Source organism: Poecile atricapillus, chromosome 3 (genome assembly GCF_030490865.1).
Source record: "Poecile atricapillus isolate bPoeAtr1 chromosome 3, bPoeAtr1.hap1, whole genome shotgun sequence".
Taxonomy (NCBI): domain Eukaryota; kingdom Metazoa; phylum Chordata; class Aves; order Passeriformes; family Paridae; genus Poecile; species Poecile atricapillus.
This window is the reverse complement of record NC_081251.1, coordinates 3,770,820-3,797,834: the sequence shown is the minus strand read 5'-3', so window position 1 is coordinate 3,797,834 and position 27,015 is coordinate 3,770,820. Positions and strand designations below refer to the sequence as shown.

At 50.4% G+C, this 27,015-nt stretch overlaps 3 protein-coding genes and 2 non-coding genes across 5 annotated transcripts; 3 read left to right on the top strand and 2 right to left on the bottom strand.

Annotated features, from left to right (window-relative positions):
* Positions 1–34: 34 nt before the first annotated feature.
* TRNAR-ACG (transfer RNA arginine (anticodon ACG)) lies at positions 35–107 on the bottom strand. Its single transcript has one exon. It is a non-coding gene; the product is annotated as a tRNA-Arg (tRNA).
* A 928-nt stretch (positions 108–1,035) lies between these two features.
* On the bottom strand, positions 1,036–1,107 carry TRNAW-CCA (transfer RNA tryptophan (anticodon CCA)). Its single transcript has one exon. It is a non-coding gene; the product is annotated as a tRNA-Trp (tRNA).
* A 3,668-nt stretch (positions 1,108–4,775) lies between these two features.
* LOC131578138 (gallinacin-11-like) lies at positions 4,776–7,060 on the top strand. The gene is made up of 3 exons (XM_058836624.1): positions 4,776–4,833; positions 5,750–5,878; positions 6,889–7,060. Exons 1-3 carry the CDS (start codon positions 4,776–4,778, stop codon positions 7,014–7,016), a joined length of 315 nt encoding a protein of 104 aa, XP_058692607.1. The 3' UTR covers positions 7,017–7,060.
* Positions 7,061–8,282: 1,222 nt separating this feature from the next.
* LOC131577821 (gallinacin-12-like) lies at positions 8,283–10,047 on the top strand. The gene is made up of 2 exons (XM_058835976.1): positions 8,283–8,724; positions 9,250–10,047. Exons 1-2 carry the CDS (start codon positions 8,592–8,594, stop codon positions 9,396–9,398), a joined length of 282 nt encoding a protein of 93 aa, XP_058691959.1. The 5' UTR covers positions 8,283–8,591; the 3' UTR covers positions 9,399–10,047.
* A 4,098-nt stretch (positions 10,048–14,145) lies between these two features.
* LOC131578204 (gallinacin-13-like) lies at positions 14,146–17,353 on the top strand. The gene is made up of 3 exons (XM_058836725.1): positions 14,146–14,240; positions 15,229–15,330; positions 17,085–17,353. The coding sequence occupies exons 2-3, from the start codon at positions 15,270–15,272 to the stop codon at positions 17,201–17,203; spliced, it is 180 nt and encodes a 59-aa protein (XP_058692708.1). The 5' UTR covers positions 14,146–14,240; positions 15,229–15,269; the 3' UTR covers positions 17,204–17,353.
* Positions 17,354–27,015: the final 9,662 nt, after the last annotated feature.

Sequence of the window (27,015 nt, the reverse complement as noted above, 5' to 3'; positions counted from 1 at the left end):
GGGAGCAGGAGGAATTTCCGTGGGCTAAAAGTGTTGAGCCAGGCAGGAGTCGAACCTGCAATCTCCTGATCCGTAGTCAGGCGCGTTGTCCATTGCGCCACTGGCCCTGTCCCCTCATCATTCCCACGTCCCTGCCACGCCGCCCCTGTCCTTCCTTCTGTGGAACAGCCTCTGCTCCCACCACAGACCCCACAGCACACCCAGTTCAGCATCCAGCAGTGAAGGATGCCCTGGACCAGCAACCCCTAACCCCAACTCCGTCACTGCCTGGTCCTGGCTCTTCGCTTTGCCTTTGGATTGAGCTCAGCTGCTCTGTGTGTGTGTCCTGCTGTGGGGACACGTCTGGGGGACCTTGTCAGAGGTGAAACCAAAGTCAAGATAAATGATGATCCTCAGTGTCCATTTGACTACCAAAGAAATCATCTCTTCAAAGAAATGTATTCTTTTGGTCAAAGGTGGTCTGCCTTTGGTAAATCCTTGGCCTTCCAGTCATTTTCACATCTTTCCTCCATTTGGGCTTTCTGAAGTACTGTTTCCACAGTGTTCAGGCAGACTCAGAGCTGTGATGGCACAGACTAGAGCTTTCCAGATGGTCTTTCATAATATTCTAGAAAAAAATCTTTCCATGTTGATCATCAGGAACTTGTCCCTTTTTCCATAATCCTGCACAGAGTTATTCCTCTTGATTCCCCTCCAGATATTCCCTGGACTGGCCATACCACCCCACATTACCCTGCCAGGCAAACACGCCCAGGTCCTCCAGAAGTGACTGAGCCTGTAGTTAAAAAGTTTCCTTCCCTTTCCTGAGGAAAACATTACTTCCTTCTTGAGGTAAATTATGGCAAACACCTGCCACAACACAACCTCCCTGCTTTCATCCCGGTCCATAATTTCCATCCAGCACAGCTCCCTGCTCAAAGGAGAGCTCTGGGAATCATGTTCCCCCATACAGTCCATGCCCCTACAGCCTGAGCCCGGCCTGCCCCACAGAACAGCCCCCCAGAAAAGCAGAGGGGTGCCAGTGGTGCCCCTGACTGACCCCGGTGTGATTTGAACACACAACCTTCTGATCTGGAGTCAGACGCGCTGCCCTTGCGCCACGAGGTCGGCATGGAGGGGTCTGGGGGCCTGGGATTGGCCACTGGGAATGTCCTTTCCATGGAGACCACCCTGGGGTGTCCCTGCAGCCCAGGAGCAGGGCCGTGGCCATGGAGGGGCAACCTGAGGGGAGGGTGGCCAAGGCCGGGCTGCAGAGACCAGTCCAGGCTGCAGGATGAAGGTGCAGGGTGGGATGAGGGGACCTGCAGGGTCAGTGAGGGCAGGAACCAGGTTCAGGGATGCTCCAAGAGAGGATGGGGGCTCAGGGGAGCACACAGGACAGCCCAGGGTGGGTTTTGGCTGTGGACCCAGAAATGGTTTTGGTAGAACACCCATGGGCTCAGGCCAGTCACGGCTCCTGATGTCCTGCCCCATCCTCCCTGTGCTGGCTGGCAGTGGCACCTGGACCTCCTACAAGGAGGGCAGGACGTCCCACCAGTGCAGGCAAGGTCCAGCACCGGCCGCACCTGCCCAACCCTTTCCTCACGGGTGCTAAGGCAAGGCTGCCATGGACAACAGCATCAGTAAGGAGGTGAAGCCTTCCTTAGCCCTCTCCAACTCCATTCCCAACTTCATTCCCACCCCCAGGGAGACATGCTGGAGGCAGTCTGCTGGGTACCAGGCTGTCTGGAGAGGGACAATACAGGCAGGGGCTTTGGCCAGCAGTGCAATGGGCAAAGCACCAGGAAACTCCTCCCTGGCTCAACCTAATCCTGGTAAGAGCAGAGCTCTCACTATTATAGTTACAGGGATTTTTAATGTGAAAGAAACATTATGAAATTACATGAAGTTAGAAAACATTAGCTTTATAGTTAAACACTTACCCTGAATGTAAGCGACTCCCTCCAAAAATTCGATTCCTCTGTAAAATTTGATGCCTGAAACCAAGTCCCATCCCTGCTCGCCAAACATATCAATAAACACCATACATTTACTCTGTGAATTACCAGTGCTGAGGATGGAGCAAAGAGGCATTTCCTCTCGCTTTTACCTTTCCGCTTGAGCAAACCCTGCACCACGAGGTCCCTTCCTCCTCCAGCACCTTTTCCCACAAGAGGGAGCCAGGAACCAGCTCACAGGCTCCGTGGGCTGTAAATCAAGCTGGAGATTAATTTTGTTTAGTGAAGGATCCTCCATCCCAAGGCCAGACTTGAAATCCAGCTTGTTTTCTTCCTGGAAATACACTTTTTATCTTCCACAGCCCAAAGTTTTTGTCTATTCAATCCCAATGGTTGCTATTAGATTTTCCCCCCACATTTTTCCCTGCTGACCACCCCCAGTGGCACCTCTCCTCATCCATCCCACTCTGTAACTTGCTCCTTCCACTGTTGTAAATAAAGTCAGGTTTTCAGCCAGTTCCAGGACCACTTAACCCCAACTGCAGTCAAATCCTGCTGATTTACATTGCCATAACTCAAATCTGGTTAAGTGCTTTGGAAAAGCAAACGTTTCCCGTAAATTTAGTGTCTCAGGTATTATTTTCAGAGCTGTCCCATGACTGAAAAACTTCAAAATGAAAGAGAAGTCTTCCCTTCACAAAAAAACTCCCTTGCTCAAAGAGATGTGAGTCCCAGGCCAGATGAGAAAACCCTCCAGGGATGGGGACTTCACCACTGCCCTGAGCAGCTGTGTCAGAGCTAGACAGCGCTTTCTGTGAAGGAATTGTTCCTAATATCCAATCTAAACCTCCCCTGGTGCAGTTTCAGGTGATTCCTCTTGCTCTCTCACTTGTTATTTGGGAAAAGATCCACCCCTGGCTGTCCCTCCTGTCAGGGAGTTGTGCAGAGCCAGAAGGGCCCCCCTGAGCCTCCTTTTCTCCAGGCTGAGCCCCTTTCCCAGCTCCCTTGGCAGTCTCTCATAAGAGATCCTTAGGCAAGGAACTTCCACTGTGTGTAAGCATTTCTTTTGTGATCCATATAAAACATCTCTGACCTGGAATAACCTGGGAAAGCAACCCGGGAAAGGAGGAGAACAAAAAAGAACAGGAGGAGGAGAACAAACAAAGTGCAGAGGCATTAAGGTAGAGAAGGTACTTGAATTTCAAAGAGTCGGGTTTTTTCTGGGATAATTTCTGATCCTCATTTGAAGGGGACTGTGATTGTATAAGCACTTGTGTTCTGATAGTGAGGACATTCTGGAAATGACGGAAAAGGTCTTTGAATGTGAGATTACACTCCTCTTCCACCAGATTGTTAACACACTTGAGGTTTTCAATTTGTACATCACCTCCCGTGGACATAAAAATTTTAAAGACAAACATTTCCAGTCTATCACTACAGAATAGGACCATATTTTGTGAGTTAAAAAATAATTGTTGAGAAAGCTGAGTGTCTGCTCCAGTCTGGCAAACTACAGTGACAGATCCTGTCTGAGAGCTGAGATGAATATCCCAGCTAGGATCCCCCTGGATTCGGTGGGAACCTGAGCCAGCTGAAGGGTTCTTGTTACAGCCTTTGTTTCATCCCTGTCCCCGGAGTACCTGGAAATGGACACAAACACCTCTCCTTCACGACTGGATGGCGCCTGCAAATTTGCAAAGGAAAGGGAACAAAGAAAGCAGGGAGGCAGACAGAGAACAATGCAGATGGCTGAGGGGGAGGTTTGTATTGTTGATATCAAGGCTGCTGGGTCAGAACGACATCAATAAATATCTTTTGTAGAAAGAGGCTGAAGTAACCGATTGAGGGAGAGCCTGAGCTGTCAGCTGACACTTGCATGTGTCTGTTGATATCACTCAAACTCCACACAGGCAAATGCTGAGGAAAACTCGTGAATTTCACTTGTCATGTGCTCCTTGTGCACCTATGAGGTTGAAGGTGCTGCTGGTGACCCCTGAAAACTGATAACCTGCACTTTGTGTATCATAGAAACATGGAATGGCAGAAGGGCTTGGGATGAAATGGATCTGAAAAATCATCCCATTCCAGCCCCCTGCCATGGATGGGAACACTTTCCACTAGACCAGATTTTTTTATTTTTTTTCCTTCACAGCACCTTTCACAGGAAAAAAACCCACAACTATTTTGTATGTTTGTGTGTGGAATGATTGTTATCCTTTATTTCTTTCTCTTGGGAACAGCTGTTGCATCACAGGACACGCAGCAGGATCAGATATTCTCTGTTACCCAGAGAAGCTGTGGCTGCCCCTGGATCCCTGGAAGTGTCCAAGGCCAGGCTGGATGGGGCTTGGAGCAACCTGGGACAGTGGAAGGTGTCCCTGCCCATGGCAGGGGGCTGGAGTAGATGGACTCTAATGTCCTTTCCAACCCAAACTATTCTATGATTCTTTGATGATTCTATGATATTCCAGCTGCCTCCTCTCCCACCAAACAATGGTTAATTTCCTCCAGATAATCCATTACCAACCACATTGATATTTCGAGTTAATGATGCTCTCTGGATGAATCCATATTGAATCCAGCAGCCTTCCCAGTGGTCAGGCAGGGAGGCACAGCTATTTGTCCCCTTGTTTTTGTGCCCCTGAGCCATTGTTCAGGTTGAGCCGTGGGCAGAGGTCAGGCTGTACCTGCTGCCCTCCCCTGCCACCCCTGCCAAGGTTCCCTGGACAGCCACAGCTGCTCCCACTGCCCTATAAATGCCAGAATGCTCCCTCCTCCCCTGCTCAAAGGTTCTGGCACTGTTGCCCTGTCTCCACGCTGCAGCTGAGACCTTCCACCATGAAACTCTTCTCCTGCCTCATGGCTCTCCTGCTTTTCCTCCTCCAGGCTGTTCCAGGTAAGGGACAAGCCCCACGCTGGGGTTTGCCTGTGTGGGAGGTACAGCTTGCTCGTGTGGTGGTGCTGAACATTCTTCTCAGCTTCTTTCCTTAGAGCAGTTCCTTATTTCTCAGCCTAGAAACAGAAGTGAAAATTAACCTATGGTGAGCAGGTACCACACCAGAACCTCCTCACAGAAGCCTCTGCCAGGTGTTGGCTCTTATGACTCTTTGAAGTGTCTTTATGCCACTTTCTGGCACTATTGGATGGTGGTACCATGGAAATCACCTCCAGTTCTAACCCCAGGGTTAAAATTTGTCTCCTCTGTGTAGGTAGAAGAGAGCAGAGGCGTTCCCTGGTACTGTCCAGGGTGAACTGCACCGCTGACTTCAGCTCTCTGAATATTCTGGTTCCCCTTCCTTATCACTTCTGCTGTACTGACTCATTTACTGATTGGGTTTTTATCCCACCTGTTCTTCACACTTAATGAAACTCCTCACCTTGGACAAAGGCTTCCAGAGAAAGAAGGAACTGGGAAAACTGCTTCTTCCTGTTTATTGATCCAGATTCTGCTTTTGGGGGTTTTTATAAGTCATAATTTTATCTTCAGGGCATGTGCTGACCATGCTGTCCTTTGCATGTTCCTGCAGCACTGCAGTCCCAGAAATCAGGAGCATCCAAGACTGGGCTGTCCCTTCCCATTATAGCATGAATGGCCAGGATATGTTCAGAAAATTGCCATCAACCTCTGTGTTTCACTCCAGTTGTACAAAAACCTTCCTTGGAACGCTCTGAGGTCCCATGAGTTCCTCAAAACTTCTGGGTTTTGGGGGTCATTTGTGTCAGATCCCTAACTGGGGTCTGGGGGGTTTCAGCAGAAGGAAGACCATGAGAATGGGCTGATCCTACAGCTGGGAATCCCATTCTCCCTGCAGGTCTCGGCTTGCCCAGAGACACCTTGCGTTGTTTGGAATACCACGGCTACTGCTTCCACCTGAAATCCTGCCCAGAGCCGTTTGCTGCCTTTGGAACTTGCTATCGGCGCCGCAGGACCTGCTGTGTTGGTAGGTGTGGGAACCCTGCCCAGGCGGGAAAAATCTGGGGGGAAATGGCTGAACTCAGCAGGGACACCTCCCACTATCCCAGGCTGCTCCAAGCCCCGTCCCACCTGGCCTTGGACACTTCCAGACACGAGGTCTAAGCCATCTCTTTCCATGTACAAAGATGGACCTGTGTGTTCCTCCACTGACATCTGTGTGGAGCTTTTGGGGCTGGCCAAAACAACCCAAAGCTCTACCTTCAGCTGGAAAAATAAAATAAAAGCTTTGGCCCACAAAGAGTCCTCCTTCCTTGGTAAATCTTCCTATAATCATCTGTTTAGGGACTGCTGGGCTGCACTCACCCTGCTGTGCTTAATAGGTGCCAACTGACCTCTTCCCTGTTATTTTATCTAAATCCTCCCAGAATTGCTTGGTTTTGGTGCTTCTCAATAGATAATACTCAACAGAAATCATTAATTAATATATACTTTAGAAACAACTGTGCTAAATCTGTAAGTTCCTCTGATCCAGCATTCTGGATCACCCCATGGCCAGAAGTGGGTATTTCCTCACAGTTACTCTGTGTGTGTAAAGTGACCACAACCATATCATTACATTTCCTTATATATTACTGTGGCTTTCACAAAATTGCAGCTCAGGATTTTTAGATTTAGGCATCCTTGTGTTTAAAAGTCCTTACTGGATTTCTCCCCCACAAGTTAGGAATTCCTTCCATTTCTTTTAAAACCGCATCCCTCACAATTTTATTCAGTGACACCTACCTGAGATGTAGTCATTCTGCATCCATCTCCTTCATAGCTTTACAATATCCCTCCCTCAGTTAATTCTTTTCCAAGCTGGTGGGTCAAAATTTCCTACTTTTACAGAATAATGTGATAAGCCCCAAAGGTCATCTTTTTGTCTTTGTTTTTTGGAGATAAGAGCACCACAACTTCCCAACAATTTTTGTGTATGAGATGGTTTGGATGTCAGTGCCAGGATTCCTGGTTTGATTTAAACCCTCTGAATTGCAGACACAACATCCAACTTCCACATCTGCCAAGATGAGGGGGGCCACTGCGTGCCCCCAGAAATCAAATGTCTGCAAGAGCAAGAGGGACTCTGCCCTCGCAGAGGATGGAAGTGCTGCACAGAAGTGTGACAAAAACCTCGTGGGATTGCAAAAAACCATGGAAATGAACAGCCAAAAAAACCAAACAAATTGTATTCCAAGTGTTGTAGATGTGTCTGGTGCTCTCAACATGCAAAGTGTGTAATTAACTAGAGGTGACGTGTTTCTTTATATAAAAAAAGGCAATAAATGCTAAATAAACAGGTATAACTGTCATTTATTTATGGAAAGAGGCAGAATGTCTCTCTATTACATCCATGTGCAGAATTACACAAAAATTTGCTGTTGCATCCTTGGAAACCCTATCCCCAATCCTTTTTACCAGCCTAATCTTATTTACCATGTTGATTTTACACTTGGATGCTTTAGGAGACTGAGGACACTTAATCACAGAATGATTAAGGCTGGAAAAGATCTCCAAGGTCATCGAGTCCAACCTGTGGCCAATCTCCACCTTGTCACCCAGACCAGAGCACTGAGTGCCACGTCCAGTCATTCCTTGGACACTTCAGGGAGCAGCTGAGGGAGCTGGGAAAGGGGCTCAGCCTGGAGAAAAGGAGGCTCAGGAGGGACCTTCTGACTCTGCACAACTCCTGACAGGAGGGGATAGGCAGGGGGTGGGCTCTGCTCCCAGGAACAGGGACAGGACAACAGAAAATGACATCAAATTGTACCTGGAGAGGTTCAGGTTGGACATCAGGAGGAATTTCTTCATGGAAAGTGTGGTTAAGTATTTAAACAGGGTGCCCAGGGTAATGATGGAGTCCCCACCTCTGAGGGACTTTAAAGACAGATAGATGTGGAATTTGGGGACATGATTTAGTGGTGGTTTGGGAGAGCTGGGGAATGGTTGGACTCGATGCCCTTGGAGGGCTTTTCCAACCTAAATGACTCTATGATTCTAGTTACATTGTTCTGTTTGGGTGCTTCTTTTAGGGATAAAGGGACTTTCAGCCTTGTTCTTTCACTGTCAGTTTCAGATGTGTCACAGAGCAGTTTTGTTACCACAGCTGAAGGCACAGCAAACAGCAGGGCCAGGCAGGGCAGCTGGAATATCACATTTTACAGCCAGAGCTGCACACCCACCACAGATTTACCACCACAGGGTGCACTGCTGAACTAACAGCTCTTCCACCAGCACTGTGTGCTCATCACACTCAGGAATGAAGCCTCCCAAATTCCTCAGAAGCCAAAGCTCAGGGAAAAAAAAAAAAAAATAACACCGAGGTTTCAGCTGGAGAAAAAATTCACAGGAGCTCAGGTTAAAAATCAGTCCCAGCCTGCATCCTTCTCCTCCTTGCACATCCTCAGTCTTCCCTTGCAGGTTGCTTCCCTCCTCTCTGTCCAAGGGATTTTACTGGCTGCAGGTGAAGGGCAGAGGATCCCTCTGAGAGTGTTTTTTCCAGCTGGAATTCCACCAGCCCAAAATTCCAGCTGCCAAGGAGAGGAATCAGGAAAGCCAGTAACCAGTGAACGTGAAAAAAGTCGACATGGTTTGGAGCAGCAGCGCTGGGTCGGAACGACACAAAAGGGTTTCTCAGCAGCAAATGTTGCTCTGGGGACTGGGATATAATAAACTCCTGCCTACTCCTCCCCTCTTCCCTGATGCCATCCAGCATGCCAGCAGCACACAGAGGCTTCTGCGAAATCTCACTCCCTGCCCTGCGATTTTCCAGCAGAGCCAGAGGAATGGGGATCCTTGTGCTTGTTTTCATACTCATCTCCCTGACCCAGCATGGTAAGACCAGGAAGGCCTGGGGTGGTGACCAGGACATCTGGGAGCAGGGATAATCTTTCTTCACTGTGTGATATTGCAGGTGCTGAGGAAAGGGGTTTTCTGGGTGGGAGAGTGGGTGAGGTACTTTGGGAAAATTCATTATTTAATCCCTTGGGCGACTACAAAAAATGAGCAAGGAGGAAGCTGTGAAAATGGGGCACATGAGTGAGTTGGGAGAAGCCCTAAAGGAGAAGCCCTGTGCTCTGGGAAAATGTTCTTGCCTTTTCTCTGCAGTTGCCTCCTTGGCAGGGGGAAGACAACCCCTCTGACCTCCATTTCACGGTTTTTACCAACATCCTGGAAAAAACAACTCCATGATAAAACATTCCTTGAGGCAGCTTGGCGTCAGCAGCTTGGGTCTGTGAGATGGGGATCCTGGGTGTGCTCAAGCTGCCCAGGCTCTCTGTGTGCTCCCAGAGGCCGGGAACATGGTGCCAGAAGGAGCCCCATGGATTTTATCCACTAATTTGCTGCTCCCTCGTCCAGGAGATGCTCAGGGACCAGACAGCTGTAACCACGGAGGGGGCTTGTGCCGAGTGGGAACCTGTGTTTCTGGTGAATACCCGGCTCAGTACTGCTTTGAACCCGTCATTCTCTGCTGCAAAAATCTGCCACCTGCCACCACAGGGAGCTGAAGGTTTCCAAAGCAGCCAGCTGCAGCACATGGAGAGCAGCAGCCTCCACTGGCACAGCATGAGCAGCTGTTGGGAAGGAGATTTTGTGGTTTCTGTGACTGTTGTTCCCCTGGGAGAATATGGCTGTGGATTTGCTCATGAACTCCTGAACACTTTGGTTTTACTGTAATTTTTTAGGGAACACTGTGACAAGAAGAAACTGAGGCCACCCAAACTATTTGTCGCCTTTTTGAGACTCTGATTGTTATCTGACATGCACAGGTGAAAAGTTGCTTTTCCCCTTACCTGAAATGAATAAACCTGAGGTTTAACAAAGCAGCAAGTGCCCACCTGTGAGTCAGCAGCGCTGCCAGTGGTGGGATGCCACTGACCAGGAGTGACCACAGCATTCCCCACCTCCCCAGAACATCAGGGGGACTCTGCCTCTTTATTTCACTTCACAGAGAGAACAGCTGCAATGGGGAAAGTCTTTTTGGCATCACTTTTGGTGCAAAATGCACCTGGTTTGACATAAAGGTGAGTGTGGTCTGTGCTTCTCAGGCAAGATCCACCCCCATCCACTTCTCCTTTCCAGGCTGTGCCAGGTGCTCAAGGCAGTCACAGATTCCCAGAAAGGTTTGGGTTGGAAGGGATATTAAAGATCATCTCATTGCACCCCCTGCCATGGGCAGGGACACCTTCCACTACCCCAGGTTGATCCAAGCCCCATCCAGCCTGGCCTTGAACACTTCCAAGGATGGGGCAATCACAATTTCTGAATTTCTGATACAACTTCTTTCCATATTGGTCACTCACCCCCAAGGAAATCAGTCTCTTTGTCCCTTACAGTTTTCCTCTATGAGCTCCCTCAGCCTAAGTTAATTTTCTGTCCAAATCCACTCTCAGCCCTTCTGTGCCTTTTCAACATAAAATTTTGACACTCCCCTGCCTTTGTCAGCTCCTGGTCTCCCTTTCCAGGTAAAATATTTCTCTCTGGGTCAATCATTTCTGTGAAAGCGTGGAAACAATGATGTAATAAGAGAGCTGTGCCAACCAGCTGAGGCACTGGGCAGATGGAGCCAGGGAAAAGTCCTCCCTGGGACATGAAATTCTTGTTCTGATGAATCAAATGGGAAAATTCCCGCTGACCTCACCAGGGTCAGGCCCCAGTGCCAGAGGGCCGACAATTCATTCATCCAAGCGCCTCCGTTCATTGATGAGCAGCCCAGTTACTCTCCTGGGGTCACCACTGAGACTCCAGCACACACAGGGAGATGCCAGCGCTCCCCTGGAGATCCCCTGCAGTTGGATGAACCCTCAGGAGAGCCAGATTACCCAGAGCTGGCTGTTGTTTTGGGAGCTGATTGTGAAAACAGGGACAGGGCTGAATCCAGAGCCAAATTCCATCCCATTTCCAGCCCATCCCTCTGACGCACTCTGATGTACGAGGACAGCACGGGGAGGGGTTTGAATCAAGGCACCTCTCCAAATCAAACAGTTTATTTCTCACATTCGTCCACAGGGTTCATTATTCGTGCCCCTTATCTGGGAGTGCTCAGCCATCGTGGTTACAGCCTGCTTTCCTAGGGAAGTGAGGAGTGGGCTCTTGCAGCTCACCTGGCACATCTCCCTCCTAGTTACTGGGCCTTCTGCCCCTGCTGTGTTCTGGACCTGCTGGCCAGTCCACCAGGAAAGGTGGAAATGCTCAGTTTATAGGGAATATTGTCCCTCTGGCACTAATGGGCATGCTCACAGTCATGGTCCTGCTGTCCCACTGCCATGTGTTCACTTGTTTGCTGATCTGGATGGAAATAACCCTTAAAAAAACCCAAAACCACAACCCAACAACAACCCAAAAAATAAACAAAAATCTGTCATTACTTCTGCCCAGTGAATAAGATGAATTGAATTCCTTTCCAGTCTCACCCAGAGGAAGGAGAGAGAAAGCACCGAGGATACAGTGGATGGCGGAGAATGGCACTTCCAGACCTTATAAAACTGTTTCTTGATGTGGTTTCTTGACCCCTGAACTCATCTGGGGCAAAGCAGCCAGTTCAGCTCATGGGGAGTTGCTTAAATAGCAGCATGAGCTGGTTTGGTGTAAGAGTATGACAGGGAATGCTGCTCAAATTAATTAAACCCCAGTTGGAGTATCTTGTAATACTGGGGAGGAGGAAGAATCATAAAATCATCATAGAATCCCAGAATGGTTTGGGTTGTAAGGGACCTTAAAGATTATCCAGTTCCAACCCTCTGCCATGAGCAGGTGAAAACCAAATGAAGGAGAGAATTTTTGTGGGAAATCCTTGATTGAGCTTTGAACTCCAGCTGTCTGTGCCTGATAGAGCTCAGAAGGATACAAATTTGGGTTCTTTAGTACTATCTCAGCAGACCTTTACCTAAAGGAGATGCAAAAATCATCCAGACACCTTGGCATGTATATTTGGGATCTCTGCATCCATGCAAACAGGCAGCATAGAGCTCTACCCTCAAGCCTGTCAGCCAGCACAAGCCTCCTGGATAACTGGGGATTTTAGCCCATCAAAGCATGGCATGGATTCCCTCAGTGGGATTTGTTTGGCAAAGAGAGCCAAATCCTCCTCTTCTGCCCTAAAAACACCACTGTGATGTGGAATCAGGAGCAGGATGGTGTTGGATGGGCTCCTGCTTGGGGAACCTGAGGTGCCACAGCCATGAGCAGCCCCTTGGAGCCAGGCTCCAGTCTCCTACATCTCTGGCAATTCCACACAAATCAGTGCAACCCCTGGGTGCCTGCATCATCCTTCACCCCCAGGAGAAAGGGGGTCACATTCCAACATCCCACCCACTCACGTTGAACTCTTCCACCTCCTGTGGGGTGAAAGAAATCACCACACCACAGCCCAGCTCCAGGGTGTGCTGGGGAGATAAAATAGGTCAGGATTCACAGGCTGTACCTACACGAGTAAGTCAAATCATGTGAGGCTCTGAAAGTAGTGGCTATCCAAACATGTTGTCAGAAAATGAATTGTTTTCCATGCTGTTTCTTGGCACCATTTGGAGGTGGGCACATGCCAGGAATGATCCATAACTGACACCTGGATGTGGCCCTGCACTGGAGAGGAGAAGTTAATTGCACAAGATATGCTCTGACCACTTTCTGTGGGGCAAGAACCATCATTTCTTGCTGTGTCCAGCTTTAGGGGCCTCAGCGTAAGGCAGACATGGACCTGTTGAAAAGAGTTCTGAGAAGGCCATGAAGGGTGGTCTGGAATGAGACCCATGGAGGGTTTCTGGACTAGGGCTGAGCCCAGAGCTGAGCCCTCATTCATTTCCTCACAGGTTGAACTGCAGGGTTCTATCAGTGCTTGCTTGTTTGGCAAAATGCTGCCAGTGGGATTGGGAGTAAGAGGTGGCATCACAAGCTGGCAAAACAGTTCATTCACACAAGGAATTGCTCCTGCTGGCAAAAACTTATCCCAGGATGCATTTAAAAATCAGCCTGCTCAGGTCCTGGCCTGAAGGCAATGAAGTCAGTGGAAATATCCCTCCTGTTTGGGGCCAGAGAGCAGATATACATCGATTCAACTCCTCCCAGCCCCAAAACCTCTCAAGCACCCAGGAGCCAGTTCCTGTGCCACGTGTCTGAGCACAGATCAGCCTTTGTGCATGGTGAGCTCTGACAAAAGACATCTGCTGGCAGGTTGGGAAGCAGGGGAGGGTGGGAGGCTGCTGAGCCAGCCCCAGTAGGCTCAGCAGAGGCCAACACGGCAGCAGGACCATGCCAAAGGGAGCCAGAGCAGCTGTTGTACAAACAGGACAGAGATTTCCTGCCCCCATTTCTGGAGGAAATCTGGTGTTTTGTTGGTACTATGTAGTCCTGGACTTCTTTCCCAAGGAGTGTTCTGCAACTCAACCCATGTACCACAGCTGCAGAGCAGGGGTTTGTGGTGGTGTGGAGGATGCAGCCTGTTCCCCATGGAGCCTGCAGCATCCAAACAGCTCCAGGCACAAATCACCCACTGTGTGGTGCTGCTCCCACCATGGGAGAGCAGCTGAGCTGGAGACAAACACCTGGAATTTTGCCATCCACCACTGGGAACACCCTGGCCACATGCTCCACATCCTCTCTGGAGAGCACCAAGCCATCTGCACACACATGTTCAGACACTTCAGCTCACACACTCAGGGCAGGGCACTCACAGGAGCATCCACACGCTCCTCCATGTGTGGACTGTAGCTCGAGAACCGCCATCTCCTTCCTGCTGGATAAGCTCTGCCCAAGTTCTTTGCTTGGGAAGTTCTCCCCTGTGAGGATGGTGAGGCCCTGGCACAGGGTGCCCAGAGAAGCTGTGGCTGCCCCTGGATCCCTGGAAGTGTCCAAGGCCAGGCTGGATGGGGCTTGGAGCAACCTGGGATAGAAGAAGGTGTCCCTGCCCATGGCAGGGGGTGGAATGGGATGTCCCTTCCAACCCAAACCTTTCTGTGATTCCATAATTCCATGAAATCCCACTTCACCATCTCTCACATTGGAGATGCCAATCCTCAGAGGTGCAGGGGGGGTTTTTGTCTTCCACCCAAGCAGTGACACCAGGTAGGCAGAGCACCAGCACTTTTCCAGAGGCTCACACACATCCTTGCATCCAGCTCTGCCCCAGGTGGGTTTCCAGATCCATCTCCCTTTCCCAGGCTGTGTGTGGCCAGGACAGGACAGCCTGGTTAAGAGCTCAGTGACCCCTGCTCCAAAGTGCAACTGGTGAAGGCCCCTTTATCTGCACTGTTTGATGAAGGTGATCCTTGTTCGGTTCAAGCAGCCTGAAGGACATGGGATTTGCATTTCCCAGCACCCCCTGGCATCCAGTCTGCAAAGAAAAATCCATCAAGGTGAGTTCTGAAGGGAAAAGGGAAGATTTGGTGATGGCCTCTGCTGTATCATCACTGTAAAAAAAAAAACAAACAAACCTTTATAAAGTTTCTATTTCCTCTTTCTCCATTTGTTGTTGGCTGGGGGACATTCCTGCTCACTGTTTGCTTTGTGTTGTTTTCCCAAGTTGAAATGCAGCTCTCACCATTATTGATTTCCTGGAACTGACCTGGAGAACTGGTACAAACCCGAGAGTCTGCCAGGATCCCTGGGAGAGCTGTAATCCACCAGCTTTCCTAACACCACTGACAACTGCAGGGAGGTGTCCCAGCTTTCCCATTAAGTACATAAATGGATAAAATATTCAATTGCCATTTCTTCTTGACAGTTGTAAACAAAACCTTGGCAAGCATCCTCTCTGCAGCCTGGAAGTTGGGAAATTGAAGGAGACCCATGATTTTTTTAAGGATCCCATTATTTTCAAGCCAGCTTTGAAATGTGTGGGAGTGCAGCTTTTTTGTGTGTTGGGAGTGCTGAGGAGGAGACTCTGGATTTTTTCACGCTTGACTGCGCCAGTGCTAAACACAGAGAGTGAGAGCTGGAAATAAAAAAATAAAAAACAGACCAGTTTGATACTGCAAACACTTGGATTGGATTTTAACATCACATGCTCGAGCCTACAAACACAGAGCCACACTGGGTCAGTCCCAACATCCTGTCTCCAGCAGCAAGCAGTAGCAGACTCCCCAGTGCTTAGTGTAATTGTCAACAAAACCCTGATTTTTTTACCTCTTTTTGGTCTTTTTCCTTCTATTTTTTTTCCTTTATTTCCCCTTTATACTTTCTGTCTGTAACACGATGTGACTGAGAGCAGGAACACCCCGTGTGACTGTTTGCTGTCGTGTTGAAACACAGCTGAGATTGACAAAGTTCCCTTCACTCCAGGAGAATTACACAACCCCCCTGGCCACTATAAATCCAGGATTTCCCTCTTCTTCCTCTCTTTAGGGCCCTTCACTCCTCCTCGGGGTGGAACCCCACGCCGAGCCATGCGGGTTCTCCAGCTGCTCTTTGCAGTCCTTGTCATTCTCCTCCTCCAGGGCGCTCTGGGTAAGGACAAAATTCTCACAGGGGTTCCTGCAGGACTGTGGAGAGAGAAAAGACAGGTTCCTGCTCCGAGGTAGAAGAGGACAAGACAGGGCTCTCAAGTCAAGGCTGACCTAACTCGTGCTTCCAAGGAAAAAAATTCTCCTGAGATATTCTCCATGAAGTTCCTGGATGCAGCTGTCCTGAGTTCATTAGGTTGTGCATCCCCTCCTCTCTGTGCCCTCAGAACTCACCCAGAAATGCTGGGCCTAAGCCAGGAGCCTGAGCTTTGCTCCTGACCAGGATAAAACCTCATCCTCCACAAAACAAGGAGAATCCCACTAAATTCTCCAAGAGTGGAATAGAGAAGTGGCAAATGCAGGAAGATGCAAGAGTGACCAGAAGGTTGAAGGAGGTGATTTTCGCCCTCTGGTCTGATCTGGGTAAGATCCCACCTGCAGAGCTGCCTCCAGCTTTGGGATCCCCAGCATCAGAAGCTGCTGAAGCAAGTCCAGAGGAGGCCACAGAGACGTTCCAAGGGCTGGAGCCCCTCTGCTCTGGAGCCAGCCTGGGAGAGCTGGGGGTGCTCACCTGGAGAAGAGAAGGATCCAGGGAGAGCTCAGAGCCCCTTCCAGAGCCTGAAGGGGCTCCAGGAGAGCTGGAGAGGGACTGGGGAAAAGGGATGGAGGGACAGGACAAGGGGGAATGGTCTTAAACTGAAGGAGGGTTTGTGCAAATTAGATATTGGGAAGGAATTCTTGGCTGTGAGGGTGGTGAGATTCTGGCACAGGTTGCCCAAAAAGGTGTGGACCTTCCATCCCTGGAAATGTTCATGGCAAGGTTGGGTGGGGCTTGGATTAACCTGGGATAGATAAAGGTGCCCCTGACCATGGCAGGAGGTTGGAAGTAGATGGTCTTAAATGTCCATTCCAACAGAAATAATTCTGTGTATCTTTGATTCTATAAAATCAAGACCATATTTCAGTTGGAAAAAGCATGGGGAAAGGCAGATAATTCACCTTTTTTGATTGTTTTCTTCTGGGATTTTGGTTTGATTGGAAAATATTCCTTGGCTTGGCATTTTCTCTGGCTGCTTGTATACATGTCAGAGACCCAGGTTTCATTCAGGTGTAAGGTCACTGTGATGTTAGCAGGACTTTGGTGATATCACTTTTGCAGAAGGCAAACCTGATAACCAGGCAGAGGAAATTTACTTGCATGGCCTATTTATGCTCTTATTTACTTAACTAAAGTCCTGGGGACAACGAAGGTAGAGAGAAGGGTTTGCCCACTCCACTGGTGGTGAATCCTCCAGAACTCCCAAACTTGGTGTTTCTGCTGTGTCTAAAGAGAGGCAGCACATGCCCTTTTAATCAAAACAGCAAAAGATTTGAAAACCCAAGCAAACAAAAACCCCAAAACACCAAGAAGCCAAATAATCTCCATATGAAACGATAGGTGGGACACCTGTTCTGAAGGCACTTCTCTGCCTTTTGATGCTGTCCAACCTCACCTAACTCATCTAACCTAACACAGCTGACCCAAACCTGGCTGTCTCACCCAGGCCAGTCGTTAGGAGACTCCCAGTGCTTGCTGGATGGAGAAGCTCCTCCCAAGCACATCTGATCCTCACCATGGAGGAGGCTGAATTTCCCTGTTGCTGACTGAGAACACACAATTGCTCAGCCACCAACACCAGTAAAGCTCCCAGTAGGTTTTGGGACTCTGAGTATGTTCCAGCTCTCCTAACCAGTTCTTCTGTCCTCTTTCCCCAGCAGCCAGAAGCCTTTCAGACAGCCAGCAGTGCAGAAGCAACCGTGGCCACTGCCGGAGGCTCTGCTTCCACATGGAGCGCTGGGAAGGGAGCTGCAACGGCCGCCTGCGCTGCTGCCGGTGACAGCGGCCACACCAGGCGGTGTGACAGCCCCAGGAGAGCTGGCCCAGTGATCCTGCAGCCACAAGTGTTCACAGAACCTGCCCTCGGACACCTCCGTGCCTCCACTTGTAGCTCGGTTTGTCTGCCACCAATAAACCTCTTTGTTTTCTATGTCCTGCTGCGTTTGGAGTGCAGCAGGGATTTCCCCCCTCAGATATACCACCCTGCCTGACACCTGGGGGCTGAGGGTGCTGGAGGTGCACTGGGGCATCCAAATCACCTGCACAAAGGTGGCAGATGTGGTATAGGAGCAAGGGGTGACCTTCCAGAGTGGCAGGAAGAGAGGGATCTGCTGGGCTGCTACAAGCAGTTATGAAGCCTCTCTTTGAACCCTTTCCTCCACCTCTGTCTCAGTCACTGCCTTTAACAACCTCAATTTCTAGCTCTGTTCAGAAGAGGCTATGGCAGGATTCATCCTCTTCAAGGGGATGGATCCAAGACAGAGATATGATTTTCCCTCCAGAAGTTCCTCTGCCTCTCTGATAGCAACAAGGTGAACCCGGGTGGGTGACTCGGGTTATCCAACCTGATCTCCTTGAAGATGTCCCTGCTCATTGCAGGAGCGCTGGACTGGATGGCCCTTAAAGCTTCCTTCCAGCCCAAACCATCCCATGATTCTGTGATCCACCTCTGTGAGGAGGTAAAGGTGGGTAAGGCTGAGAAATCCCCACAGAGAAAACAATTCAAACAATTTACCTGGTCTGACAGAGATTGTGATGGTTTCTGCATCCACCCTGCTCCTGCATGGAGCAGTTCCCAGGCAAAGCCTTACTTCCATAGTGCAAGTTATCCCAAACTCAATCCCAATATCACCCGAGGGGTACCACTGCCTCTTGTCCTGCACTGGCTGATTTATTGAGTAGAATTATGCGTGGGAATGAGCCAAGGCCAAGGTCACTTCCAGCAGTTCCTCACCAGGGAGTAAGAGCTGCTGGCTGTGGACTGTTGTTTACTGAAGGAAGGGGAATTTCCCACCCTGGTGTGCTCTGGAGCAGGACCCCCAAAGCAAGTCCTCACCTTGGAGGTGGTGAGGTGGAAAGCAGGTGTTGTAGGGTGAGCAGGAATAGAGATGTCTTGGAGCTGTGAGTAGAGAGATGGCTTGAAAGGATATGAAAATCTCCTCAGGAGAAAAGCTGGAAGATTTATCTCTGGAAAACTCCCAGTGTGGTACTTAGGGCATGGAAGAAATGAGGTGGGCAAAATTCCCACCCTAAAACCCCCAGCTACACACCTGGCTTCAACCATCCCAGAGGCACCAGTCTTGCCCTGGAAGAAACCAGTAAAACCAGTGACCCAGCTGTGCCAGCTGACACCCAGTGGAGATCTGACCCATCTCTGGCTGGGCTGTGAGCAGGGAAAGATCCCCTCACTCCTCCTGCCACCATGAACTGAAGCAGCGAGGGACTGCTGGGCTCCATGCTGGGATATCCCATCCTTGCTTGTGTGGCAATGCCTCCATGCAGTCCCCTCTCCTGGATGCTTCTCCTCTCCATTGAGTGACAGTCTGGCTCCTCAGGGACCTTGGAAAGCTCAGCCAGAGGTTAGCAGCCACTGTGGCTCGCATGAGCCATCAGCCCCATCGAGAGATAAGGCTCCCCTTGATAACAGGACCTGCCAGAGCTGAGCCTCCAGTTTTTCCACCTTTTTGAAGTCTGGCCGGTGAAGTTTTGCAGAACTTTGTCTTTTTGCCAAAGTAACCAACTTCCAGCTCCAGCTTTTGCCTTCCCTCCTTTTCCCCGGCCTCCTCCCCCTTGCCTTCCCTCTTCCTCCTCGCCGCTCCAAGCGCAGCCTCTCCGTGGGGCTGATAGGGATTCTGGGGGGAGGATGGACACCATGAGGGGGTGATGTCATCTGTTTTTGGCCCTTCAGAGGAGCAAGGGTTAGACACGTCTGCCCCTACCCAGCCTGGCGCCGGGAGCAACTGGGAGCCTTCCTCCAGCAGCCGCCCCTGCGCCTTATCAGGGGCAGGATGACATCCCGGGGCCGGGATGCCGGAGCTGCGCGGGAAAGGAGCCCCTGGATGTGAGCCCTGTGAGCATGCCTGGGTGTGCACATGGATGTGTCTGTGTGTGTGTCTGAGCTCGCTGGCAGCAGGGAAATTGCTCCCAGCAGGATGGAGCCGGCTATCAGCCGCTGGGGAAGGGGAAAGCGCCTCGGTGCCAAAGTCAAGGGTGATGCTGTCACCCAGATCTGCTCCTGGGAGGGTTTAACCTCTCATCTCCCAGGCAGACAACCTGGAAAATCCATCTGAAAAAGGTTAGAAGATGCCCCTTGCCATCAAAGGAGAAGGTATGGGGAGATGGAGGGAGATAAATTAACTTGTCCCATACCCAAAGCTCAGGGTCTGGAGTGCTCTCAGACAGAGCTGGGTACAAATTTACCATGGAAATGGTTTTGGGATGGACCTTTGTGTCCTCCTCTTGTTTAGACAACTTTCTCCGAGGTGAAATGGAAAATTTTCCTTCTTTGTAAAATAGTGATAACATTAACACCACCCTCTCTTTTCTTCTCTCCCCCAGAAACGTGGTTTGATCAGAAAAGCGTGACATACTTTTGGCTAAATCCAGGGAAAACTGTGCTTCCTGTCTCCTACAACACAGCCCTCAGAAGGGAAAAGTCTTGTGGGACATGGGAGCCCAAGGAGAGAGACAGCTCCTTACAGCAATGGCCTTAAAATAAATTTAATTTTGTATTATTTATTAATGTTAGAAAGAATATTTTTCCCCTCCATTCTGATGGATCATCATGCACTTTGGAGACCAGTGCTCTGGAGGGAAATGGAGATTTTGGGGGAAACATCTACAGCCCCTGAGGACTGGGACAGAAATCTAAACAACTGGTAGGTCTCCTTCCAGCTGGAAAATTTATAAAATTGATTTTCTTTTGCTTGGAATAAATAAGGTTTTCTGCAAAAGTCATTCTTCAATTGTTGTAACCAGAGTGAGAAAATAAATACTGAAAAACTAGGAGAGCTATAAAATCAGAGGGAACGGCCTCGAGCTGTGCCAGGGGAGGCTCAGGTTGGACACCAGGAGGAATTTCTCCATGGAAAGGGTGGTCAGGCTTTGGAAGGGGCTGCCCAGGGCAGTGATGGAGTCTCCATCCCTGGAGGTACCTAAGAAATGACTGGACGTGGCACTCTGGGCTGGTGACAAGGTCGGGATCGGTCACAGGTTGGGCTCAATGGTCTTGGAAGTCCTTTCCAACCTAAATGATTCTGTGATTCTGTGTCAAATGAACCTCTGCCAGCCAAACCCTGGCACCCTTTTTTCCCCATGAATAATTTGGTGCCCTGTTTGTACATCCCAACAAGGGGACTGGGAAGAAGTGCAGCCACTGGCGCTGCCCCGTGCTGACCTCGGCTCCCCACATCAGCACCAAAGCCTGGCAGAGGCTCAGCCCCAGCATCTCAGAGGCTGTGTAATAAAGTACACGTTTTTTCTAGGCATAAATAAATGACTTCACCCTCCTGGCAAGCTGCTTCTGGCTCTTTCAGCAGCTCCACGTGGAAAAATGGCAGCGCTGGAGCAGCACAGCCCTCTCCCCCCACGGAGGGAGCACTGGCTGATGGGGAAGCTCCAAAACAAACAGCGTGGTGAGCAGCTGCTGGGCTGCTCCCCAGCACAACAGCAAAGCCACCTGAAGCCAAAATCTCCTGGCTCTCAGCTTGGAGATGCCCCAGGGCAGGGTGGAATTTGGGGAATGTGCAGAGGAATGACTTTGCACCCCAAATGAGGAGGGTGGATGAGCCCTTTCACCTCTCCAGCCTCCTCCCCAGGACTTGCAGGAGCTTGCAGGACCCTTCCCCAAATCCCACAGGCACTCATGTCTTGTTCCAGGACTATCCCCCCGTGCCCAGGATGGACACAAAAGCTGTCAGGAGTCTTTATTGTCCAGATCTTTGTGCCGTTATCAGCGACTCCCACACACTGGAAGTGAGATATGTGTGACAACATTTTTTCCATCGGCAAGCTTATCATGGCTGAGAAGAGGGGAAGGGGGTGGGGAGGGTGATGGGGAGGGGGAGGAGGGAAGCAGGGGAGGTGCATGGGCATGAACGCCCACCCAGTCCATCCTCCACTCACCCCATGATCCCACATCAGTGGAAGGAAGGGAGGAAAAAGAGGGTTTTGGAGCAATGCAGTTGTGTCAGACCCAAGGCCTCCTGACCCAGTAGAGCCAGTCCTAAATTCCTTGGGCAAGATCCGAAAACACCCTTCCTGCTAACGCATCTCTAAATTCTTATGGGTGTATGTACAAATGAGGAGAGCTTCTGCAAGGATGTTGGCTGGGCTAGCAGGAGCCCGAGGGGTTTGACCCCTCCTTGGTGTCAGGCAGGGGGAAGGAAGCTCCAGCCAGCAGGAAAGGCATTAATGTGGAAAATATCTCAGCTGTATCCGACCACAGCAGAGCTACTGGGACCCCAGCACTGCATCTGTGGTTGTGACTGTGTGCTGCATCTCACTGGGTTTCTGCTGTTGCCACTTTTCTCAAGCTCTGGGCTGACAACCCAGGTTTGTAGAGTAGAGCTTGATGCCTGCCCTTCCCAGTCTTCATCTGAAGGAGATGGAGGGAGCAGAAGTAGGGAATGATTCTTTAAGACTGGAAGTTCTTCCCCAGTCTGAAGGACCCAATGCCATAGTCCTGAGGCACCAAGAAACAGCAAAGTTTGTGGAGGAGCTGTGGGGACAAAACCAAACCTGGGAAGATTTTAGGGAACTACAAAACTTGGTGATAGAGATGTGGAGCTGGCAGCACTTGCAAGGGCAACGTGTCCCAGCGAGGTCTGCAGGACAAGCTAAAAGTACAGATGTGATTTCACAAAATGGTTTGGTTTGGAAGGGACCTGAGAGACCATCTCATTCCACCCCCTGCCATGGGCAGGGACACCTTCCACTAGCCCAGGCTGCTCTGTCCAACCTGGCCTTGGACACTTCCAGGGATGGCAAGCCTACAACTCCCCTGGGCAACCTCATCACCCTTATAGTAAAGAATTTCTTCCTAATTTCAAAAGCTCTGTACATTTACTCTGGAAATTATCCTTCTTGTTTATTCCAAGTTCATGCATATCCCAAGTTTTCCATTAGCCCCTTTACTCCCAGAGCTCTGGGTGTCTGCTTGGACCATAGCAGCCACTTCAAATGAAACACACTTGCTGGGATGAAAACCACAGAAATTAAATAATCCCTCCCTCCAGGCTGCTGCTTTCAAGGAAAACCCAAGAAAATGCTGCCCTGGTTTCACTTCAAGGTGAGGAGTCTGTCTTGAGACCATGGGGAGGTGATTGCCCAAAGGAACCAGCTCTGGAAGCAAAGGTGGAGCTGAGGTCCCCCTTGCTGGCATGGGAACAGCCTTGTCTCCCCAAGGAGAACAGTTATGGATTTGCCTGTCAGGAGCTGCACAGTGGACTCTCTGCACCATGAACAGTTAAGGACTTGTATTATGGACTCTCCAGGCTGATGTTTCCAAGGATGAGGCTGGATGACAACACAATCCTTCAATATCTGATCCACGGCCCAGGGGCAGCCCTATCTGAACGCCAGACAACTCCTGACACGGAGCACATGGAGGGAAAACACATGGGAGGGGAAAAATGTGGATGTTTTGTCTACTCGGGGCTGATTAGTTGTGGTAGCTGGGATGGGGAGGTGGCGGCTGTGCTCCCGTGATTAATGGGAGGTTTCACCGTCGGCATCCTCGCTCCCAGGCTGCCTGTTCCCTCGGGAGCTGCTATCTGTGGGAGATGCTGCTCTGGGAGCTGCTATCTGTGGGAGATGCTGCTCTGGGAGCTGCTATCTGTGGGAGATCCTTCTCTTCAAGCACAGTTCGTTAGCAGGATCCCCTGTGGGGTGACAGACTGTGGTGGGTTAAGCGCAGGCTGGAAAAGGGGCTTTGGGATTTTGTGAGCTGACACGGTGGGGGATGATCAGAGGTCCTGCTGAGTGTAGGCAGAAGTAATTCTGGCTCGAGCTAATCCAGTTATCAGCCCCCACAACAGCCTTGTCACTCACCAGAGTCACGTGGTGAAATACTGCAAAAATGCCTTCAGAGACGGGAAGTCACCAGCTGGACAATTCTGAGGTAAAAGTGGATCCCAAAATATGTGCAGAGACCTCCTGTAACCTGGGCATGGGACAGAGATGAGTGGCTTTCTCATGGATGATCTGCAGCAGTCACTCTCTTGTCAGCCTTAGGCCAAGAAATGAGGTTTGTGGATGAAGGTGGTGCAAAAAAAATGGGGACAAGCTTTTAAGCAGGGCCTGCTGTAACAGGACAAGGGGTGATGGTTTTAAACTAAAGAAGAGTCAATTAAGATTAGTTATGAGGAAAAGTTTTTGCAATGCAGGTGGTGAGGCCCAGGAACACCTTGCTGTGGCTGCCCCATCCCTGGGAGTTCAAGGTCAGATTCTGTTCAAATCAGTTTTTTCAGGGCTGAATGGTTTGGGTTGGAAGGGACCTGAAAGATCACCCAGTTCCACCCCCTGCCATGGACAGGGACACCTTCCACTGTCCCAGGCTGATCCAAGCCCCATCCAGCCTGGCCTTGGACACTTCCAGGGATCCAGGGGCAGCCACAGCTTCTCTGGGCGCCCTGTGCCAGGGCCTCACCACCCTCACAGCCAAGAATTCCTTCCCAATATCCCATCCATCCCTGCCCTCTGGCAGTGGGAAGCCATTCCCTGTGTCCTGTCCCTCCATCCCTTGTCCCCAGTCCCTCTCCAGCTCTCCTGGATCCCCTTTAGGCCCTGCAAGGGGCTCTGAGCTCTCCCTGGATCCTTCTCTTCTCCAGGTGAGCACCCCCAGCTCCCCCAGCCTGGCTCCAGAGCAGAGGGGCTCCAGCCCTTGGAGCATCTCCGTGGCCTCCTCTGGACTTGCTCCAACAGGTCCGTGTCTCTCCTGTGCTGATGATCCCGGAGCTGGATTTAACATATATCTCTCACTTCATTCTTTTTATGTTGGAGAGGGGAAAGAGGGGCTGCTCCTCGCTGCAGCCCATGCACAAACAACTCACTGAACCCTTATTTTTTTTCCTTAATTAGTTGCAGTTTTGTAACACTTTCTCATATCCCATCTCATGTCCAAGATGTGTCACCAACCACATCCTGGTCAAGTTCCCTGTGTGCTCGTGGTTGTGGCTCTGAGGTTGGAATTTCGGTTTCCATCCCCAGCACTGTCAGTGATGGCTCCTGGATCAGGTCACTGGGAGGATTCAGGCTCCTCTGCTCACTCCTTTTGGCAGCAGTGTCGGGTGTTCTGCATCCCATCTCATCCCAGGGGACACAGCACCATGGAGATCTCCTCAAGCTCTGCTGTATCTGAAGGACTGACCTCGTCCTTTCTGGGGTTATCATCTACCAGACCCTCACTGCTGGCAAGTTACCTTGGCAAGACAGGGATAATCCTTCCCATCCAGAAGGGAATTAAATTTGTCTGCACTTTTAAATTAGTCACTCAGTGTTTTTGACGCTGATCAGTGAGCATGGAGCTAAACAAGCCCTTGGCAGAGTTTGGCCATCAGGACATTCCCAACAGGCTTCTGTAGGGAAGAGGTCCCAGAGAAATGATTCGGAAGGAACACCAGGTTAGGTGGTGTTCCTCCACAGGTTATGGCCATGATCAGGATGGATCTGGACTGGGGTTTTATCCATGTAAAATGTAGAACAAAGGCAGTGTCTTGGAGTAATGATGAAATTTCCATGTGCCACAAGTGTGACCTGCTCCAGGGTGAGAACGTGGATCAATGCCTGAGGGACCAGCAGAAAGGGATGGTGTCTGCAGAAACCAGCCAGGAAACACAGTTGTTGTGCTCTGCCACATTAAGATTAAACAGCTGGACACCTGCATAGGGAGCCTGAGGCAGGACACACCTGGGATGTGGACACAAGCCCCTCTGTCTGGTTTGTTTCACCTCAGCAGGATCCAAGGGACTGGTTCACACCGAGTCATAGAAGCATGGAATCATGGAATATAGGAATGGGATGGGGTGGGATGATGATCTGGTTCCAAACCCCTGCCATGGGCAGGGACACCTTCCACTAGACCAGGCTGCTCAGAGCCCCATCCAGCCTCCAGGACTGTCCCTGTCCTCAGGATTGTCCCTTTTTAGGGACGGCATGCACGAGGCTCAGTCTCACAACAATGGGAAACAGGCCACTAACAGATTAATTAGCAGTCTTCACAATGGGCTAATTACCTGCACACAGACCTGCTGAGCATCCCTATGCTGTGAGGCTGAGACCTGCTTCCCAGTACAATGAGAAGGATATTTCTGGGCTGCTTTCCTTTCAGCAGCTTCCTCTCGTGGCAGGAGGTCTGCTGTGATCTTCATTTCCCTCTTACCCTCCATTATTCCTCAGTATTCCTCTTCCAGGTCCTCTTCCTTATCTGCCGCCACTTTCCTGTTTTTCTTCCTTGCTCAGCACCCTCCAGCCTGCCTGGCTCCTGGAGCATCGGCTCCTGTCGAAGGGTTTCCTCCTCCTCTGGCTGATGTCCTCCCAGAGATAGCCCCGAGCATCCCGGGGGACCGCGGGCATCCCGTGGGGTCCTGTCAGGAGAGGGTGGCGGTGCTGACCGAAGGAAACGGCGCCGGGAGGAAACGGCAGCGCTGGGCTCCCAGAATATCTCTGCTCTGGGTTACCCCAGGGATGCAGAGATAAGCAGAAAAAGGGAGAAGGAGGAGGAGGTCAGGGCTGTTCAGTCGAGATGTTTGTGTGTCTTCTGGCACAAACACCAGTCTGGGCTTCCCCAGCAGGCGCCAGTGTTGTTCTGGGGGGCAATTGTTTGTTCAGCCTCGCTCACCTTGGAACGTGCAGTTCGGCACCACGATGGCCAGGGAGATGCTCAAGGCCATGGGGAGACAATGCTGGGAGAGCCCAGCCCTGTCACAGCAATTCCCAGGAGAGGATCCCCTCTTCTTGTGGTGTTTGTTGCCTTGGGTGGGTGCCAGTTCAGGGTTAGGACCTCGCTGTGCCTGGTGCTGGAAAGACTCAGGGCTATCCCTCACCCCTGAGATGGGACAAACAGGCACTGGGTGCCACAGCCCATCCCATGGGACAGCTGCCTGCCATGTGGGGACTTCCATGAGTGATGTCCACCCCTAGTGGGGCAGTCTCAGGAGCTCGTGGCCCTTGCAAACACTGGCAAATAGAGATTGCCAGGTACAAGTCCTTGGAGAGGCTGCAGATGCTTGGAAAATGCAGCAAGGCCCCTCCTGGGAGTGTGTTTTGTCCCCGTGGTGTTTTGTCAGCCCTCAGACCCTGAGGTCCATCCCAAGGCAGGTGACCAGGGGACTTGGCACAGTGGAGGCTGCCAGCAGAAGTCACCTCCTCTTTCCCTATGCCAGGAACTTCCTGCAGCCAAATGATGTCTTGGCAGATAAATAAAAGACCCTGGAAGAGGAATATTGAGGAATAAGTGGGGGTAGGAGGGAAATGAAGATCACAGCTACTCCTTCAGCACAGGCATAGCTGGAGATGGTGACTTCTATTCCTATTCTATTCTATTCTATTCTATTCTATTCTATTCTATTCTATTCTATTCTATTCTATTCTATTCTATTCTATTCTATTCTATTCTATTCTATTCTATTCTATTCCATTCCATTCCATTCCATTCCATTCCATTCCATTCCATTCCATTCCATTAAATTCATTCAAATGATTCATGGTTCCATGACTGTGCACCACGGCTGTGTGTTGGGACATCTGCCATCCTGTTCCCTGGAGAGAAAAGTCACCTCAAAACTAAAAAAAGCCCATTCCACTCCAGCTGAC